The sequence below is a fragment of the Mustela lutreola genome, chromosome 1 (genome assembly GCF_030435805.1).
Source record: "Mustela lutreola isolate mMusLut2 chromosome 1, mMusLut2.pri, whole genome shotgun sequence".
Lineage (NCBI taxonomy): Eukaryota > Metazoa > Chordata > Mammalia > Carnivora > Mustelidae > Mustela > Mustela lutreola.
In genome coordinates this window covers 65,802,829-65,820,398 of record NC_081290.1, presented here as the reverse complement: position 1 = coordinate 65,820,398, position 17,570 = coordinate 65,802,829, and the positions used below count along the sequence as shown (strand labels likewise).

The following is a 17,570-nucleotide window of genomic DNA, read 5'->3' as shown; positions in this document are numbered from 1 at the left end:
CACAGGGAGCCCGAGATCTGCTGAACTTAAAGAAGGAGCGTGGTAGCAAGCGGAAGTGCCGAGTGATGGGTCAGTCTCTGGGGACAGGGACTCACGTTGATGATGGCGTCCGTCTGGATGTAGTCCATGTCTGAGTCCCGGAGGCCCAGCTCCTTGCCGTCCCGCTGGGCCGTGCTGACGATGCCTGTGGTCACGGTGTTCTGCAGGGCAAAGGGGCTGCCGATGGCCACCACGAACTCGCCGGGCCGCAGGTCTGCCGAGCGGCCCAGCAGCAGTGCCGGCAGCTTTTTCTGGAGGGGAGACACGGGGAGGGAGGCTCAGCTGTCAGCCTTCACTGGGGCCAGAGCCAGATCGACGCCAGGCCCCCAGCGGGTTGGTCCCAGGATGACGGGAGCAGCTGGACAGAGCTGTCAGGGGCCAAGGCCAAGGCAAGTCGCCAACTCAGAGAGAGGCCGGGCTGGCCTCCAGCTGACCCACAGTAGGAGAGACCCAGGCCAGGGTCCTTGCAATGGAGGCTCAGCTGCTCTGTGACTGACCATGGGTTCCCCAGGCAGCTGTAGGGGTCACACACAGGGAGGGTGCCCGGAGGGTCCAGCTGGGCATGGCCTCTGAGGTGATGGAGCCTAGTGGTTCGGTGGTCACAGGTCCCTCTGAAATCTGATGAGCTCTGTGAATACCATCCAAAACGTATCACACACAGATTGAAGCGTAAGACTGAGAGTCCGGCAGGAAGTCTGGAGCCCAGGTGAGGACATGGAACCCTACTGCTGGAATCCTTGATTCAACTCAACCTGATCTCTCAGTATAGACACAGGGAAACGGAGGCCCACGCAGGGCTCAGGGGCCGAGAGGCAGATCCTGCTTCAAGGAGAAGTGTTAGCTGCTGATGGTGCCTGCGGGCACCAGGGTGCATGGGCCTTACTGATTCCACCGGAATCTGTGACCCCCGAGGAAGGCCCGGGTGCACCCCGCCCTAGGATTCGGCCACAGCCCTGGGAACGGGAGAGACCTAGCAGCAGCCAGACCCAGGGTCCTCGGTGGGGGCAGGAGGAGGGGGTGTGCTGCATTCTGTGGCCCTTGGGGTGTTTTGTAAATAAAGTTTTATTGGCACACAACCCTGTGTTTGTATCACCTGCGGTTGCCACAGAGCTGGGAGGTGTCCACATACCACTCAGGCCCCACAAAGCCCAAGAGCATTTCCTACCTGGAGCCTCACTGCAAATACTGCCATGGCCTGTCCTTGAGCATACTGTCCCCCCCACCCCCCCAGCCTGATTACCCTTATCCCTAGAACAGGCATGGCATCCCCCAGCTCAGTAACTACTGTCAAAGTGTCAAATGTGGGGAAGGGTCCATGCTGGGGTAAATCTCTTCTCCCTCCATCAGGTAAGAAGGAAACTCCTCATAAACGATTCATTATCACCCAAACTCTCCGGTTTCATTCAGAAAGAGCAGAAGCCAGATTCAAGGTCATGCCAAAGTCACCAGCACAGACGGCCTCACGGGTTGCCGACCTCGTGGCGGGGGCGGCCTGTAGCGGCCCTGTCCAATGGTCCTAAGTACGACACTGGACAAGCTCTGTCTTAGGTCAGCATGATCTTGGGCAGTGGCCTGAGTGGTATGTGGACACTGACATCCCTTCTGCCAAGGCCTGTGGGGCCTTCTGGAACAGCCGGTGGCATGGATGGGGGATGATGGTGGCCCCGCTGGGGGCTGCCTAGCCAGCTGGGGGGACTGGATATAGGGGGACCGGGGGCCTATGTCCCAGTGCTCTCCACAGCCTCTGGTGGCCATGCAGGGACAGTGGCATCTCCCGCAGTAGGCCCAGGAGGGACACTGGGAGTGTCCCTGGGCTTTGGAGGGCATCCTTGTGAAAATGGTAGGAGCACGGCAGCCCAGCTCTGCCTGCACCTGGCAGCTCCGGGAAGCAGGGTGGGGGGCCTACACCCTGTTTCTGATCTGACTTGGGCTCCTTCTTCCCAGTGCCCCCCAGTAAGGCTGGGCTGACACAGCTCTGGGCCCTGGGGTCTGGGGAGGTGCCCCCCACACACTCACTTTTGGGTGGATCTTGATGGTGGCGATGTCTGACTTCTTGTCGATATCCTTGATGGTGGCCTCGTAGCTGTCACCGTTCTGGAGCTGCACCTTGAGCTGCTGCCGGCCAGAGACAGTGTTGGTGCTTGACACCACATGGGCGTTGGTAATGATCAAGCCAGCCTCTGACATGATGAAGCCCGAGCCACTGGACAGGGGCACGTTTCGGCCAAACAGAGGGTGTCTGTGGGGAGGTAAGCACACGCGGGCGGTCAGGGTGGGCGGGGGCCTGGACACAGGAATCTGGACACAGGGCCTGGACGTGGGGACCTGGATGCAGGAACCTAGGGGACCTAGACACAGGGCCAGCTGCAGCCATGCACCAGCTGCTGGGGAGCAGAGCCCAGCGTCGGGTGAAAGATCATGGCTTTGGAGTCTCCGGGCCTGGGGCCAACCCCAGCTCTGCCACCTCCAGCTGTGGCCTTGGCCAGCTCACTGACTCCTGGACTCATTTCACAGCCAGCCAGAGGGGACGACCATCTGTGACTTGCAATTTTCTGGGCGGAGATGGAGGCCCATGTGCATTAGGCCTGTTGGGACAGGCAGGCGTGCTCAGCCCTGACTGCTCAGCCCCGGAGCCAGACAGGCCAGGACTCTAATCTTGGACCCATCCCACTTACTATCTGCGTGGCTGGGGGCAGGCCTCAGTCTCCCAGCTAGGAAACAGGGACCGTACCCTGCTGAGTGTGATGCCTGGAGGCAGGAAGTCACTCAGCAAACAGGATGGCTATTGGCACTAATGGGCACATAGCTTTTGCGGGGGCTGTCCTGCGGCAGGTCCCCATGGGGGTGACTTCCCGAGCGGGAGGACGATCAGCCTACATAGGAAGAAGATGGCACAGGGCAGCGTGTGCCATCCCAGTGTGCTCCCCCAGTGCCTGTGGCAGGCTCCACTCCGTGAATTCTGCACCGGCGCCGTCCTCCAGGGGACTCAGGGCAGGGAACACTGGACCGTGGCAGGCACAGTGCACGCTCAGACAGGCGTCTGCTTCCGTTCATGCGATCTAAAGGTCTGAGGTCAGAATTCATGGATGCAGGACAATGCCCGAGCCTCCCCAGAGCCGAGAGAACCCCGGGCCAAGGCCAGGATGCCAGGAAGGAGGGACACCAGGCACAGCTCGGGACCCTCTCCACCATTCCAGAGGGGCCTGGATGGAGCGGGTCCTCAGTGCCTGAGGCCGCTTAGCAGAGGTGAGGGAGAAAGGGTAGCCCAAAGGGCCCGGGACTGTGCAGGGGAGAAAGAACAAGAGTTGGGGGGATGTCTCAGAGAAGTGAGGGAGTGCAGAAAGGCTGCCTCGTGGGCAGGACCAGTGACAGGCTCACATTACCAACTGCTCCGGGCCAGACACAAGTGATTTAGTGCTCACGATCCCTCTATGTGGGAGCAGGCTGTGTGTTTACGTGTGCAGATGCCGTGGCCTGGGACACGAAGGACTGGGCTGGGTCAGGCAGCCGGGCCACTGGGCCTCGGGGGGACCATAGCCTCTGTGCATGCTTGAGCTCAGTTTCCACCCTTGCCCAGCTCTGGGTGTGGCCCTGGGCGGGGCTGCACCTGACCTCCTCCTGCGCCCACGGAGCTGTCACTGTCTGCAGGAGGGGCCCGAGGCAGCCAGCGGCCTCCTCCCCTCAGGTCAGGGGTCACAGTGGAGGCTCCCAGGCTCCGTGAGCATCTCATCTGTGTCTAGGATCTGGCCCACTTGGTCTTGTCCACCCGCCCCCTGGGACATGGGCCTCCAAGTCTGATGTGGCAAAGGTATCACCATCTGACCAGGCTGGGCTGTAGTCAGCAATTAGCTGGCTCGGAGCCGGGTGCCCAGAGCCTTCTAGAAAGACACTGGCCCCATCTGAGCCACTGGCAAGGCCAGAGACGTGCCACTTAGTGTGTCCAGTTGTAATTTCCTCAATGACATGTCTCGGGGTCCGGAGCCTGCAGAAAGGGCAGAAAGGGGTCAGCTCTGGGGCCTGAGAGACCTGGGGTCAAATTCTAACTGGGCCCTCAGCAGCTCTGGGAGCCTGGAGAGGATCCCCGGCCCTGGGTCCCCACCCAGGAAATGGGAACCTCAAAGCCTAGCATGAGAACCTAGCCATGCGTGAGAGTGGAAAGGGCCTTGGAGTGCAGGGTGTCAGTCAGTAAGGAGGGCTGGACCACCCCGGTCCTGACTTGGGGTGAGTCCTGCCTGTGCCTGGCTCTTTCCTCTAAGAGGTGGACACTCACTGAGGCTGTTGGGACACAGTTTGGCACAGCAGCCACCAGGGCTCGGAGCGCACAGTAGGTTCAAGGGCATTGCTGTTCTGACAGGGGACTTGGCTGATGGCCCCATGGAGCACCAGCAGGGGTGAAGACAGTTCCTGCCCTCCAGAGATGGGGGGCGGTGACGCCCCGTGACAAGGGCTCCCACTGCACAAATGCCATGCCCAGTGAGCAGGGAGCCCGGTGCTGGGGCCAGCGATCAGGGCTTGAGTGATTCTGCCCCGTTGCCCTGCACGGCCCCCCCCAGGGACGCCCTTGGGCCTCAGTGTCAGCCTTTCAACACGAGCCCACCTCCACCACCCAGGGAAAGAGCTGTGCAAACACACAAGGCCCCAGCACCCTGTCCTGAGGCCGCTGGGTGACCGTCTACTCTGGGGCACGTGGGCCTGGCTCCCTCTGCTCCCCATCAGCATGGAGGGGTTCAGACCCTGCACGCCTCATCAGGGTGGTTTGGCGGCTCCCTCCTCGCACATAGGGGCCAACACGTGAGGTCAGCCAGAAGGAAGCAGCACTCTTAACTTGAGACGTCTTGCTGCCCGTGTCTTCTCTTTGGGGAGTAGATGTCGCGCTGGGAGGGAACTCCAGGATTCCACGGCCGATCGGGCTCCAGGGCAGTGGTGCTTCCCAGCTCAGACACGCACCCCCTCCCCTCCCCCATGGGACACCCTTGTTTAGCAAACCTGCAACCCGGGGGGGCTCCCCTTGGTGAGCAGACCAGAGGCAGAGAGGGGCGTCCCTCCCCAGGGGGGGAGGGATATCCACAAGGCCCACCCGCACCACGTGCACCTGGCTTCGCCCACCCTAGGGCTAGAATGGGGGGCCGCTGGGAGGGGCTCATGCACCTCAGGAAGAGCTCTATGTGGACCACGGCCGGCGCGATCTTCTCCACCACGTCCGCGATGAAGTTGAACTTGTACCGCGGGCTGGTCAGCTGGTAGAGACCTGCACTAGCAGAAAGAACCAGGCACCTCACTGAGACACGGACACCGCCAACAGCACCCTGAACCCCCACCCTGGGGGGGCACTCCACCAGGGAATGACCCCACTGGACTCAGAACCCCTCAGGGACACCCCACACTCAGCAGCACAGTGACACCCGGACATTCAGGAGAGGCCTTCCTGCTGAGCTCCCTCTTGTTACCTCCCTGATGCCACCGGGAGGGCTGGGACACTCGCCCTCAGCTGCCAGCTGCGACCTGACATTCTGACATTGGAGCTAGATCTTGGCCAGCCCCTGGGGCCCTGCCCCTCCTTTCTCAGATAGACAGCAGTGCCGTGGCATGAGGCAACCATCCTCTCCCTCGTCCCCTGCGGCTCTGGCTGGTCCCTCCAGCCCTTGGGCTAGAGCAGTGATCGGGCAAGGGTCCAGCAGAGGCCCCTGGCTCGTCCCCCAGTCTGGCCACAGCGTGACCCCCTCCTGGGCCCTGCGGGACTCCGGATGTCTGAGTCGCCAGGGCCCCTCATCCAACTTGGCCATGCCCCAGTGCGACTTGCCGGGCGGTTCATGAACTCCCCTGGAACCCTCACGGGCTCAGATTTCTGCTGCTGTCAGCAGCAGGGGCAGCGCCTGCCAGGACCGCAGGCCTGAGAGATGTGGGTGGCACGGGGCCTACACCCCTTTGGTCTCCCTTGCTCGGGAATGTGCCGAGGACTCTTGGGTCCCCAGCGGAGACTGGTGCCCCCTGGAATCCACGCTGCCCAGCGCTGCTTGTGATTGGTCCCCGAGTGAGTGGACGGCTGGAGGTGGACTGGGCTTGGTCGGGCACCCTGCCTCCAACTGTGTGGCTTTAGGCAAGCCACTCACCCTCTCTGAGCCTTGACTGCTGGTCTACAAACAAGATGGAGGATGCCCCCCTCCCCAACCGCCTCCACTGACCCATGGGAACTGGGTATGAGTGTGACTTGCAGGGGTGAGGCTTCTGCCTGGGGGGGCCCACCATGCCCCCAGCACCCGTGTGGGGGAGCCAGCAGGGCTCAGCCTGCGAAGTCTATTTCTGCAGCTGAGGCTGTTCTCAGTCTCTGGGAGGCATGAGGATCTAGTGAGACTCTAGTTGGTTTTGTCCAGAGGCTTGGTAGCATGCCCACCCCGTGTGTCCCATAAACATGTGTGGGTACATGCAGGCCCCCCACATCCCGACCATTCTCCCCATATTGAGGGGGGCAGCCAGGGCGGGGGTCCATGCCTCCCCCTCACAGGTGGGGTGACCGTGTGGCTCGCTGAGATGCATCCTCCTGCTCGAGGATGCAGGTCGAGTTGGAGAAGCATGTTGTGAACTCTGGCCAGGGGCTCTTCCCTTTAGGGGCCCCTCACCCATCCCCAGTGCCCACCCCCATGCCCGACTCCCCATTATGCCCAGACTGGGACTCTGGGTGGGTCAGGAGAGGGTTCCCCTTGGGCTCCAAGGTCAGGGGTGGAAAGGAGACCCCATCCACCTATTCTGTGACATCTGCCTCTCAGCTAGGGACTCACACACAGGGGCCCAGGCCACCGCGGTCAGCCTAAACCAAAGGCGGCCTGTGCGGGAGTGGCAGAATCCTGTCTGGGAGATGGGACCTGTTGTCAGCCAGCCCCTCGCCCATCCAACTGCAGGCGGCCAGGGGCTACTCTGCCTGGGAGCCTTCCCCCACAGTTGGCAAAACCCTTGGAGGGGCGGGATCTGCACTTCAGGGCTCACAGTAACAAGGGCCCCAGGGGCTGTCCCACGCATTGATTTCCACGCAGGACTGCCAATCGTCCCCGAAACTCTGCAGGCAAAGCCACCCATCAGCTGTGGGGGCTAAGGCCAGCTCTGTCCCCCTACCCCGAGGCCCCTGGAAGCCCAAGTCCTGGTCTTGCTTCCAGGCAGAGGGAAGGAAACCAGCCGCAGAAACTGCTGGCTTGTCCAGGTTCTGGTCTCTGATGGGACCGGGACACTCCTCACCAGGTCATTCCTATGGCCTCAGGCACAGAGGATCCCTGCCCCGGGCCTTTCTCCCTTCCATGGGTGGGCGCTTGGCAGGGTCTGCATCTCTCCCGTGTGTGCTGGGCTCACCCTGGTGGAGGCGCGTGCCCACCATGCTGTGTTGGGGCGGGCAGTCCCCAAGGGCCACGTCAGATGTCACCCATCCCCTGCCCCTTCTGTGTAACCCGTTGAGCCATTTACTCTAAGTCTCTGCTCCATCACCTGCCTCCCTGTGCCTCACCCACACAGACCATTCCCCATTGCTCCCTAGCAAGATGCTCCAGCTTGTCTGGGGGAACAACTCAAATCCCACCTCCTCCAGGCAGGCCCCCAGCACAATGAGTTTCTCCCTCCCAGAGGGTTTCCCAGCACAATGCCCTGCCCATGGCATGCCCTCTCATGTGGGGCATTCAAGTGACCAGCCAGGCACAGCCCAAGGGTGACCGAATGGGGCAGAGGGAAGCCCAGTGACGCCTTGAGCCAAGTTCCAGGGACTTCAGAGCCTGAGCCTGACCTGAGCCAGGGCCTGGGGCACCCCGGTGGGGCTCCAGGGTCAGCCAGCTGGGGACCTGGGCCCAGCCAGGTTCTGTCCCTTTAAGCAGACCTACCGTGGTGGGCGGTGGGGAGGGGGGTGGTGGGGCGGGGCAGGGCCTGTTTCCTGGTCCTCCTCCCCACACACAGATGAATCACCCCATGAATCAGTGGGCAGGGAGGACCCGGTTCCCACCGCTTCTTTCCACATGAAAACCTTGGGCCCCACGGCTGGAAAGCAGACTCTGTTTATTTGGGGTTTTGACAATCCCTCCCCCACCCCATCCTCCAGCCAAAGTTTTGAAGTCAACAGTCAGTCCCGACCAGATTCAGCTGTTAGCATTTTGTTTTGTTTTGTTTTCAAAAATAAACTGTAATTCACAGGCTTTGGAAGTTCTAGTCGGGAGGAATTTGACACAGGGTGAAGCAATCAAGGCCAGGTGTCCTGTGGCGCCTCTGGGGGAGAGGAAGGGGCACAGCCAGGATGGGAGAGAGCCTGGGACCAGGGGCGGCAGGGAGGGAAGCTGGGCTTCTGGGCTCCGCCCCAACATTCTTGCACCCGCAGAGCTCAGGGATAGGCTGTGCACTGCGCAAAACCATTCTTAACAAAGATCACAGTGTGACTGGCTTCCCTTGGAGTTGTGCAGTGCACAGCCTGCCCAACTGTATGCACTAGGCCTCCAGCTCATAATCCACAGCATGGACTGAGACCCAATTCTGTTACTCTAATTCTGAGGTCACTGCCCTTATTCTATCAGAAAAAGCCCCCACCTGTCTAACCAAGTGGTTAGCTATGAACTGGGATGGGAGGGCTGTCTGCAGATGACCGCAAAGCCCCACCTGTGCCCATCTGTCCATAATGCTAAACAGCCTGCACACCAGATGACAACATCTTATCAGTGTGTTGAGGGACCCAGGCATCTGGCTTCCATCTGCATCTGCAGCCTCCCCTGCTGCCCCTCTCCCCCAGACCTCCAACTCCGGTTCCCTCTGTCAGGAATGTCCCTTCCCTCATCCTTCAAGCCGGGGCCAGCACACCTTGTCTGGGGAGACTGCCCCGACTTGGCAGGCTCAGTGACCACTCTCACTCCTCTGGGTCTCACAGCCCCTCATGACCCCTCCCAAGGCGTGTCCCTCTGACGGTCCCCATGACCTGGACACCCCCATTCCAAAGCACTGAGCAGGGAGCAGCAAGAGAACACATGAATAAGCAAGGAGTGCATGAAGGCTCTGTGGGAACAAATGCACCATCTCGGGGCCCCTCCATGGCCCCCAGCGCCCCCCGCAAAGGCCCTACTCGCCCACCAGGGGCAGGCTTTGAAGCCCCAGGAGCCGCCTCCCGGGTTTAACTAGTTCCCAGAACAGTTCCCTGTGTTTTTCTTGCTCTTGAAAACTTGCCTGGCCCAGGTGACAGTCTCCCCACCCAGCCAGGAACAGGGGTCTCAGATCCCACTGTGGCTCCCAGGGGGCAAGGTGCTGCTGTCTGTGGCCCTCGGCCCCAGGCTCTGGCCCTTGGATGCAGGGCTCCACCAGCATGAGTCCCACCCAGCAGCCACATACAGGGAGCTCTGGGCATTTATGAGACCAGTGAAGTCTCAAAGCACTTATGCGAGGCAGGATCTTTGCCCATTTCACAGACCAGGAGACCCACACCCTAAGGCCCAGAGCCAGGTCCTTTGACGCTGACCCCAGGTGCCTCCTCTGCTCCGGGCTGGTCCTCTTTAGTCAGTGATGGGTTGTCCTGCCCAGGGGCGCCCAGCTTGTCCAGACTTCGACTTGGGGTCGGTCTGGATCTTCTAATGTGCCAGCCGCATGGAGGAGGGGCTCTGCCACCAGCTTATCTGACCTTTATCGAAAGGGTACCCAGGACTCTGGGTAACCTGGAAGCCAAGGTGGGGTCAGCCTGTGGCTCTCCTCTAACAAGAAACCCTCCCTGCCCTAACTGGTCCAGTGGCTGACTCTACTGGGCCCAGGCTCCCCGGCTGGGTCGTGCACTGAACAAGGTCCGTGGAATTCCCTTGGACACAGGGCAGGGGCAGCCCTTCCATGAACACTGCCTTCCAGCACATTCCTTCCTCTGCTATTTCTCCTCTCCCACAAATTCCATTTATGTCAGAAACACCCACTCATCAGTATTGAGGTCTATTCGTACTCAAGTCTGTTAGCTTTAATGCCTCACCTCACTGATTGTCCAGTGACCCAGCCAGAAAGGTCCCATTTCACAGATGAATCTGAGGTGCAGAGAGCTTAGGAGACTTGCAGATGGGGTAGCTGGGACTCACTGCTGAGCACTTGGACATGAGAACAGAACTGAGTCTCAGTTCTGGCTCTGCCTACCATGCACTACAGGGGCTGAAGCATACAGTTGGGCACGCTGGGCACTACATAACTCCAAGGGTTCTCTGGCTCCTTCTCACACTAGACATGGTGTTCGGTTTAAGGCACATTCATGTATGTCCCAGCCACATCTTCACTGCGCTGAGGACAAGGTGTCTGTGACTTTATTCTCTTTCTTTCCATTTATCTAACACGGTTATCAAAATCAAACAGGAAAGCCACTTCCTCAAGGTGCTGGAGGTCGGCCCTGTGTACAGAGCCGCAGATGGAGACTCAGGGGGCCTGGGCTCCGGCAAAGCTGTCCCTTCCCACCTGGGGTAGGACTGGCCCCGGCTGAGCTTTTTCTTATAGAGGGCCATGACAACAAGACCTAAATAATGCACATGTAAGGCTTTGACGGCCCGAAGACAAGCCTGGTGTCTCCCCCTTGACCTTGGTAAACCTGACGGCTTTTCTTCCTCAAAGCAAGGCCCGGGAGGAGGTAATACTCAGACCCTAGGGCAGGACATGCCACCCACTTAACTAGGTGCCTGCCACGGACACGTGGACGTGGTCGCTCACCAGCCAGTCTGTTGCCACGGACCCCAGGGTGCCCCCCCGTATCTGATCAGCCCCCCGACCAGCCCCTGTCAGACATCCTCAGGTCTCATCAGCTCTCCCCCCCAGGGCACTGGCCTCCCTCCCACTGGCTGGGCCCATCTGTATTCTGCACACCTATTACCCATAAACCTTCAGTGGCTCTTCGCCCCCTGAGAATGGGTCACCCTCACAGCGTTTCCTGCCATCCTTCTCTGCACAGGTGCTCTTTGTACCCACCTCTAAATGGCTGTCTATATGCCACCTCCTCCAGGAAGCCCTTTCCCCTTCTGGAGGTGGTGTCTCCCTCAGTGAGGTTCTGCACATAGTCATCTGTCCCTCACAAGACAGGAGTGGGGATTTCATAGGGACCTGCTAACAGGGATGAAGCCAGGCAGGAAGGGGAGGCCAGGTGGCATCAGAAGTCTGTACCTGGTTGGTCTTGAAAGCAGTGGGAGCCATGGCTGGGCTTTGAGCAGGGAGATCTAAGTCTTACGACACTCCCCTTGGACTGCTGTGTGGAGGTGCAGGGCCCGGGAAGAAGTCTGAGCAGGCAGACCCCAGGGGTCATTGTGGGACCCTGGCCACCCCTCCAGGCTGATATCAGGAGCACAGAAGGTTGGGGTGCTCCCTGGGCCCCACCCCGGTCAGAGAATCCAGCTGCTCAGCACTGTGGTCTCTGCTCCCCTCTCTGATGGGGCTCCTGTCTCTGCCCTCCAGCATGTGGGCAGGCGGAGAAGGATGGGAAGCATCACACTGCCTGGTCCCCGTGGCTGAAATTCAAGACAAGTGTAGGAAGCTACGAAGGGGATTATAACACAAAAACTGTGCAAAGCTCTTAAATAAATAAAACAGGGAGAGACGCTGTCGGAACCTGCATTGGGCTTGCACAATCCAGGCAGATTATCGAACACCAGTTGTGAACTGCCCTCGGGCTCTAAGTTTTGAATTAATTGTGTGTGCGGAGACCTATGTGTCTGCAGTTGGGGGCAGGGAGGTTTTGTGGGTCACGGGGCTCTGCTTAGGGGAACAAGGAAGCCTCCTCTCCCTACAAACCCGTGGAGCACATTCGTCTCCATGTTTACCCAGCCAGTCGCCAGGCCGCCTGTGGAAATGGGGCTCCACAGAGCTCCTGGAAGGGTAGTGAGCCCTCTTCCCTAGGGGGTAGGCAAGGAGGGCTGGAGGGTTGGAGGGTCATAGGGGATTCACCTGTCGCACAATGATCCATTCACTCCACAATCCCTACTGTGTGCCAGGTGCTGGAGCAGGCCTGGTAAAGAATCAAGGCCAGACCCCCACCCTGTGAGGGTCAGAGCTGGTGAGACAGTGATACGACAGAGATGCTTGGTCCCACTGGTGAAGAGAGGGTCTGCAGGGACCCTGGGGTGGGCTCATGGGGCTGAGGATGTGGTTGCCTGGGCATAGTGGTCAGGGAAGGTAGCTAGGGGGTAGTAGGACATCTAGGCCCAGAGAGATGAGGATGTGGTTCCATGAAGGTGAGGGAACAGGCATCTGAGGCTGCATGCACAGCATGTGCAAGGGCCCTGTGGCAGGGAGTGGCTGGGTGGGCAGGAGCACGGAGGGTGAGGTAGCCCTATGGGGTGGGAGGGGCCAGACAGCACAGGGCCTCGTGGGTCATTCAGCACTGGGGAGCTGCTGAGGGTGGTCCTGCTGGGGAATGGCAGAATGGATTGATCTAGGTTATTGGGGCCACTGTGTGGGAGGATGAGGGAGGTGGGGCAAGAACGGCTCGGCATCAGGTTCCAGGGGCAGCTGAGGGCTCGCCTGTGGGTGGAAGTAAGGAGCCAGGGAAAGGTGACATGACAAATACGTCTGGCCTAAACTTGCCGGCTGAGGACCACGGCCAGCAGAGACACAGGATTCCTGCCCAGAGACAAGCCAGGCACTGGGGACTGGACCCCCATCATCAGCGCCTGGACACCCAAAGGTAGGCCAAGGTGAAGGATGGTGAGCCGGTGGGAGTTCTATGCGGGAAACCCCTGGGATGGGCAGCCCCTGCTGGACACTACCTGTGATATGACCCACTGACCTCCGGCCAGACCCTCGGGAGGGCAGGGGCAGAGTGGACGATGCTGCCAGTGATACTTGATGGAGGTTGAACCCCATGGAGCCAGCGACCCCGGCCTAACCAGGACTCTGGAGCTTGGGGATCCTGCTGCCCCCATCTGCAGAAGAAAGCCTGGGCCCCGTGATAGTGCAGCTTTCAGAGCCAGCCAGAGCAGGGTCCTGGCCTAACTCGGTTGCTTCCTGGCCCGGTGACCTCACACCGATCACCTGACTGCTCTTTTCCTCCCTGAGTGCATCTGTGCTGTGCAAAGGGCCAGACTGGCAAAGGTAGGTAAACAGCGCAAGCCAGAGACCCCGGTGCAGCAACCATTCCCTACAGACTGGGTTTAGTGCAGGGAACTGGCAGAAACCTGGTATCTGTGGTCCTCGAGCATGGGTGATGCTGACAGCACAGGCCCCAGGAGTGAGGGTGGGCCCACAGAGACCAGAACGTGCCCCACCAGCCTCTCGCAGGCCCCAGATCCCTCCCAGGGCCCTTGCCCCTGGGGCTCTGGCCAGGTCAGGGCTGCGGCCTCCTATGCCTGTGAGGCTGGTCTTTCTGTCTCTGCTTTGCTCCGGTCCCTCCTATCCGCCCCATCCTCTGCCGGGAGAGCTCCAGCTCACCTTCCGCAGCTCAGCACAGAAGCCAACCTGGCTGGGTAGACCAGACACGGTGGGGGTCACAGATAAGTCATCTGCCAAGGGTGCTAATGTACCCACAGGGCTCATGGTCCCTGCCACGGTTCTCCCCGGCACCTGTCACTGCAGGAGAGGAAACCGGGGTGCACAGCGTGTCTAAGGCCCCACGTGAGAGCCCCAGCCCGTGACCTAGTGCTGTCAACCCCCTCCTGCTTGCCGAATGACCTATGCACTTGTCTGGGGTCAGGCTCCTCCCGGCTTCTTACCGCCCCCACGTTGAGGTTGTCCCAGGCACGGATGGGGCCCTGTGTCGCCAGCTGGACACACAGACAAGGTGCTTTACAAATGGGGCCTCTATCTTTAAGAAATGTGGGTTCTGAAATGCTTGGGACCTTCCCTTCCCCAGCCCTGGAGCCTTATTCTAGTAGTGTCCCTCACATGAAGGAGTCAGGGTTGGGGGCCCCATGGACACAAGCAAGCTGTCTCTCGGAGCCATTTGCCTGAAGTGGGGCAGCCGGTGCCAAGCCCCTGGGCAGATGGGCCACAGCGGGCGCTCATTCAATGCCAACGCCCATCTCAGACACTCCGCAGGGCACCCCGCCTCCACCCCTCGCTCTCCAGGGCACAGTCTAAACACAGATCTGACCCTATCACCCTCAACTTCCTCAAAGCCCTTCACTGGCTCCCCCAAATAATCACACTTAATCCTACACAGTCTTCCCATACCGGGCTCCCCAGAACCCCAGGGTCCCCGGAGGAGGGCATACACGTTTTGCCAGCAAAACCCTGGGTTTTATGATTCTCTGTGTGTGTCTGTGTGTTTTCCTCACTGCAGGTTCTCTCAGAACTTCTGACAGACTCAAAGCTAGTGTGAATCAGTACCGCATGGATGGTGTTTATGCTCCCAAACTTTTCGGGCTGTGAGACACTCATTTTCAGAATACCAGACCCAACCCGGGGAATTCTGGCCTACTGGATGGAGTCTAAGCCAATGACAGGACACTCGTGGCCGCTCGTCCCCCCATCCCCACCAGCTTGCCCAGCCGCGGCTGTCGCCCCCCAACCCCCACCCCCACTCCACGCCAGCTGTTCCTGGCTCCATGCTCTCCACATGGGGCCTCACGCTCTCCCCCCCTCCTAGAGAACCGTTCCCTACCACTACCTGGAGGACCTGTCCCCCGTCATCCGTGGGATTCAGTTCAGATGTTCTTCACCCCCAAAGTCTTCTCAGCACCCCAGGCAGCTAGGCTCCCCACGGTGCTCCCGGGGCCCGGCAGAGCCAGGCCTCATAGTCAGCGTCTCCCCCCAGCGGCTGTAAACTGAGGGCACACACAGGGCTCTACTCATCTTCATGAACTTGGGGCTCAGCACCCAGCACATGGTGACCGTGAATGGGTCCCTATTGAACTGACTTCCTAAGAGGTGCCCTCAACAAATAAAGGGGCAGCAGTGTTTTCTAGCATTTTCTTCCAGGCTCAGGGTCCAGCGGTGCGGCAAGAAGCAGTCCTGGGTGAGCTGTGGGTGGGGGGAGGCTGTCCCAGGGTCTGAAGGGAAAAAGGAAGTCCCCCCTCAGCAGCCTGTCCCAGGAGGCACGAAGCCACCCAGAGACCCCACACAGCCTTGCTCACCATTCCCAGGCAGCCCCCTGGAGACTTGAACTCTAAGTGCACTAAAAAGAAAGGAAACACTGGATGCTGCTCAAGAGAACATCCGCTCTGGGTTAGATTCAAGCCCAGGAAAGATTTTTTCCCAGCCAGCACCCGGACAGAGCAGGAATATGGGACCAGCCAAAACCAGACACAAGACAGGTATGTTTTGACCAGGCCAGAGAGACACAGGGAAGGAAGGAGCTAGACCAGACCCCTTGGGTGATCAGGAGGGCACCGGGTTTCACCCTTTACGACTTCTGTGACTTTGGGCCTCAGTTTCCACACTCGCAAGGCCAGGGATCTGGTTAGATAATTTCTGCCCATCCTGCACAGCCAGCGCGGACCTCGAGGTTCCTCCCCAGCTCTGCGCCTCAGTTTCCTCGGGGGGCACGTTTAGTCCCCCCCGCCCCCCCGCCCGTTTCCCCCCGCAGAGCGCTTACCCGATGGGCAGGCGCCCTTCTGCAGCTGGCGCACGGGGGTCCCCGAGAGCTCCAGCGCGCGCCGGCTGGCCGCCTGCAGCGCGCATACGTTGGCGTAGGTGTGCCCGTCGGTGCCACACACAGCGTGTGCCCAGCGGCAGCGGCACACGCCCCGCGTGCACTCCAGGCTCTCCCCGCAGGGCGAGTCGAGAGGGCGGCCACACGGCTCGCCCTCGCTGGCCGCACACACCAGGCAGCAGTTGCACAGATCGGGGACGTAGCCGCCGGGGCAGCGGGGACTCGGGCACCGCGACACGTCGCAGCGCGCAGGACACGGCGCCGCTGGGGGCTCCCGGGCCAGCGCCAGCGCAGCCAGCGCGGTCAGGAGCAGTGCGCGCGCCGGCATAGCGGCGGCACCGGGGGCGGGCGGCAGCACTGGGGACCGGTCGGGGCCGGGCGACAGCCGCTTGCGGAGGGGACAGGGCCGGGCGCGCGGCCACATGCGCGGGCGGCTCAGGCGGGCGGGCCGCGGGGCCACAGGGACATACCCGGCGCGCGGACCTCTGAGGCGCCCGCTCCTTCTCGGCAGCTCTCGGGCCCCAGCGCATTTAAAGGCGCGCGCGGCCCGCCCTCGCTGAGAGGGGCGGCTTGGCCCCTCCGCCAGCCACGCCCCGGGCCTTCCCGGCCTGGACCCACCCGCCCAGAGGCAGTGGCGGGACTGGCCTGCCTGGTCTGGGAAAGGCGGGATATAGGTCAGCTGGCGGGCCCTAGGGGCAAGGCGGCGGGGCTGAGGGGACCCCAAGGCACAGGCCTCGGCCCCTCCCAGAGTCCTTATGCCGCCCTTTCCGTGTCCAGGGTTCCAAGGACTGGAGCTACTCCACTCCCCAGGGACCTGGGCAAGTCAGTTCTCCCTGCTCCTCCTCCCCAGTGCGCTCTCCTCCCCCAGCACCAGCACTGGAGGGCAGATGTCACCCCGCCTGGCTTCCCACCTCCACTGGGGACAAAGTTTCCAGAAGGAACGACCTTGTGCCTGACTTTTGTCCTCACTCTTTACAGCTTGGAGGATGTGGCCGTCTGTCTGCCATGTCTCACAGTTCTGTCTGCCTGGGGATTCTAGTTCCAGCTCTCTCTGCTCTCTGACCCTGGGAGTGGGTTGCAGCTCTGTGCCTCGGTTTCCCCCTGCACAGAAGGGCAATGAAGAGGGCTTAGCTCCTTCCCAGGATTGCTGGGAGGACCCCAGGGAAGGGGTGGGCGATGCAGGCAGCAATGAGGCTGGGTACTGGCAGAGGGCACCCCAGGAACTGGCCACCACCTGGTTAGAGGCTCCGAAAGCAGAGGCAAATCAGAGTGGCGACTCATTGCACAAGAGAAAACGTATATGTGCAGACCCTGGACTTGGGGGTCCTCACCCTGTAATGCCTGGGAAGACTGGCTCGCAGCATGCTTTTTATTTTTTAAATGCTTAAAACAAACTGCACAGCGTTAGAAGGGATACAATACTACCAGAACACGGGAATTAAGTACACAGAACGACAAATCAGTCCGTGATATATACACGGGCTTCTCGGTGAGTGTGTTCAGTGACAACATCTGGCCAGTGACGGGTCACCAGCCAAGATTTCCAGGCAGTGCTGAGCAGAAGGGATTCTTGGGGGGAGGGGGTGCTGCAGCAGCCAGCATGGCCTGGACATAAGCATTCTCTCGGTGACAGTCCCGGGTGGCTCTGTGGCTCGAGCCTCCTTTGCCAGTGAAGGAAATGAGATTCAGGGGGAGGCGTTGGTGAAAATAAGGACATGTGTTCTCATCCAGGTTATGGACACCCAGGTTAGGAACCTCCTCCCAAAGGAGGGACAGGCAGCAGGGGGACAGGGATGGGGTTGGGGGTGGGTCCCATCCCTAAGGACTGGGCACCGCGGACAGGTCAGGAGGGATGAGGCCCTGCCAGACAGGTGTGTTGGAGGGAGTGGCTCCGACTGTGAAGATCGTGGGGGCAAGAGCTGGGGGACCCAGGGCATGAGCACCCAAGGGGTCTGGAAGAGGCAGTGGCCTTAACCATGGAGGTGAA

At 60.6% G+C, this 17,570-nt stretch overlaps 1 protein-coding gene across 6 annotated transcripts in view; it reads right to left on the bottom strand.

Annotated features, from left to right (window-relative positions):
* HTRA3 (HtrA serine peptidase 3) overlaps positions 1-16,198 on the bottom strand; it is a 28,942-nt gene extending 12,744 nt beyond the window's left edge. For 2 of the 6 annotated variants that reach the window (XM_059166145.1, XM_059166171.1), the window contains exons 1-4: positions 15,527-16,187; positions 5,188-5,287; positions 2,056-2,278; positions 96-290 (exon numbers count right to left, since the gene is read on the bottom strand). In XM_059166145.1, coding sequence (XP_059022128.1) covers positions 96-290; positions 2,056-2,278; positions 5,188-5,287; positions 15,527-16,007 — 999 coding nt within the window. In that variant the 5' untranslated portion in view covers positions 16,008-16,187. Of the gene's footprint in view, positions 1-95; positions 291-2,055; positions 2,279-5,187; positions 5,288-15,526 lie in introns of all 6 variants that reach the window. The other 4 variants (XM_059166152.1, XM_059166160.1, XM_059166138.1 and 1 more) reach the window with 4 other exon arrangements.
* Positions 16,199-17,570: the final 1,372 nt, after the last annotated feature.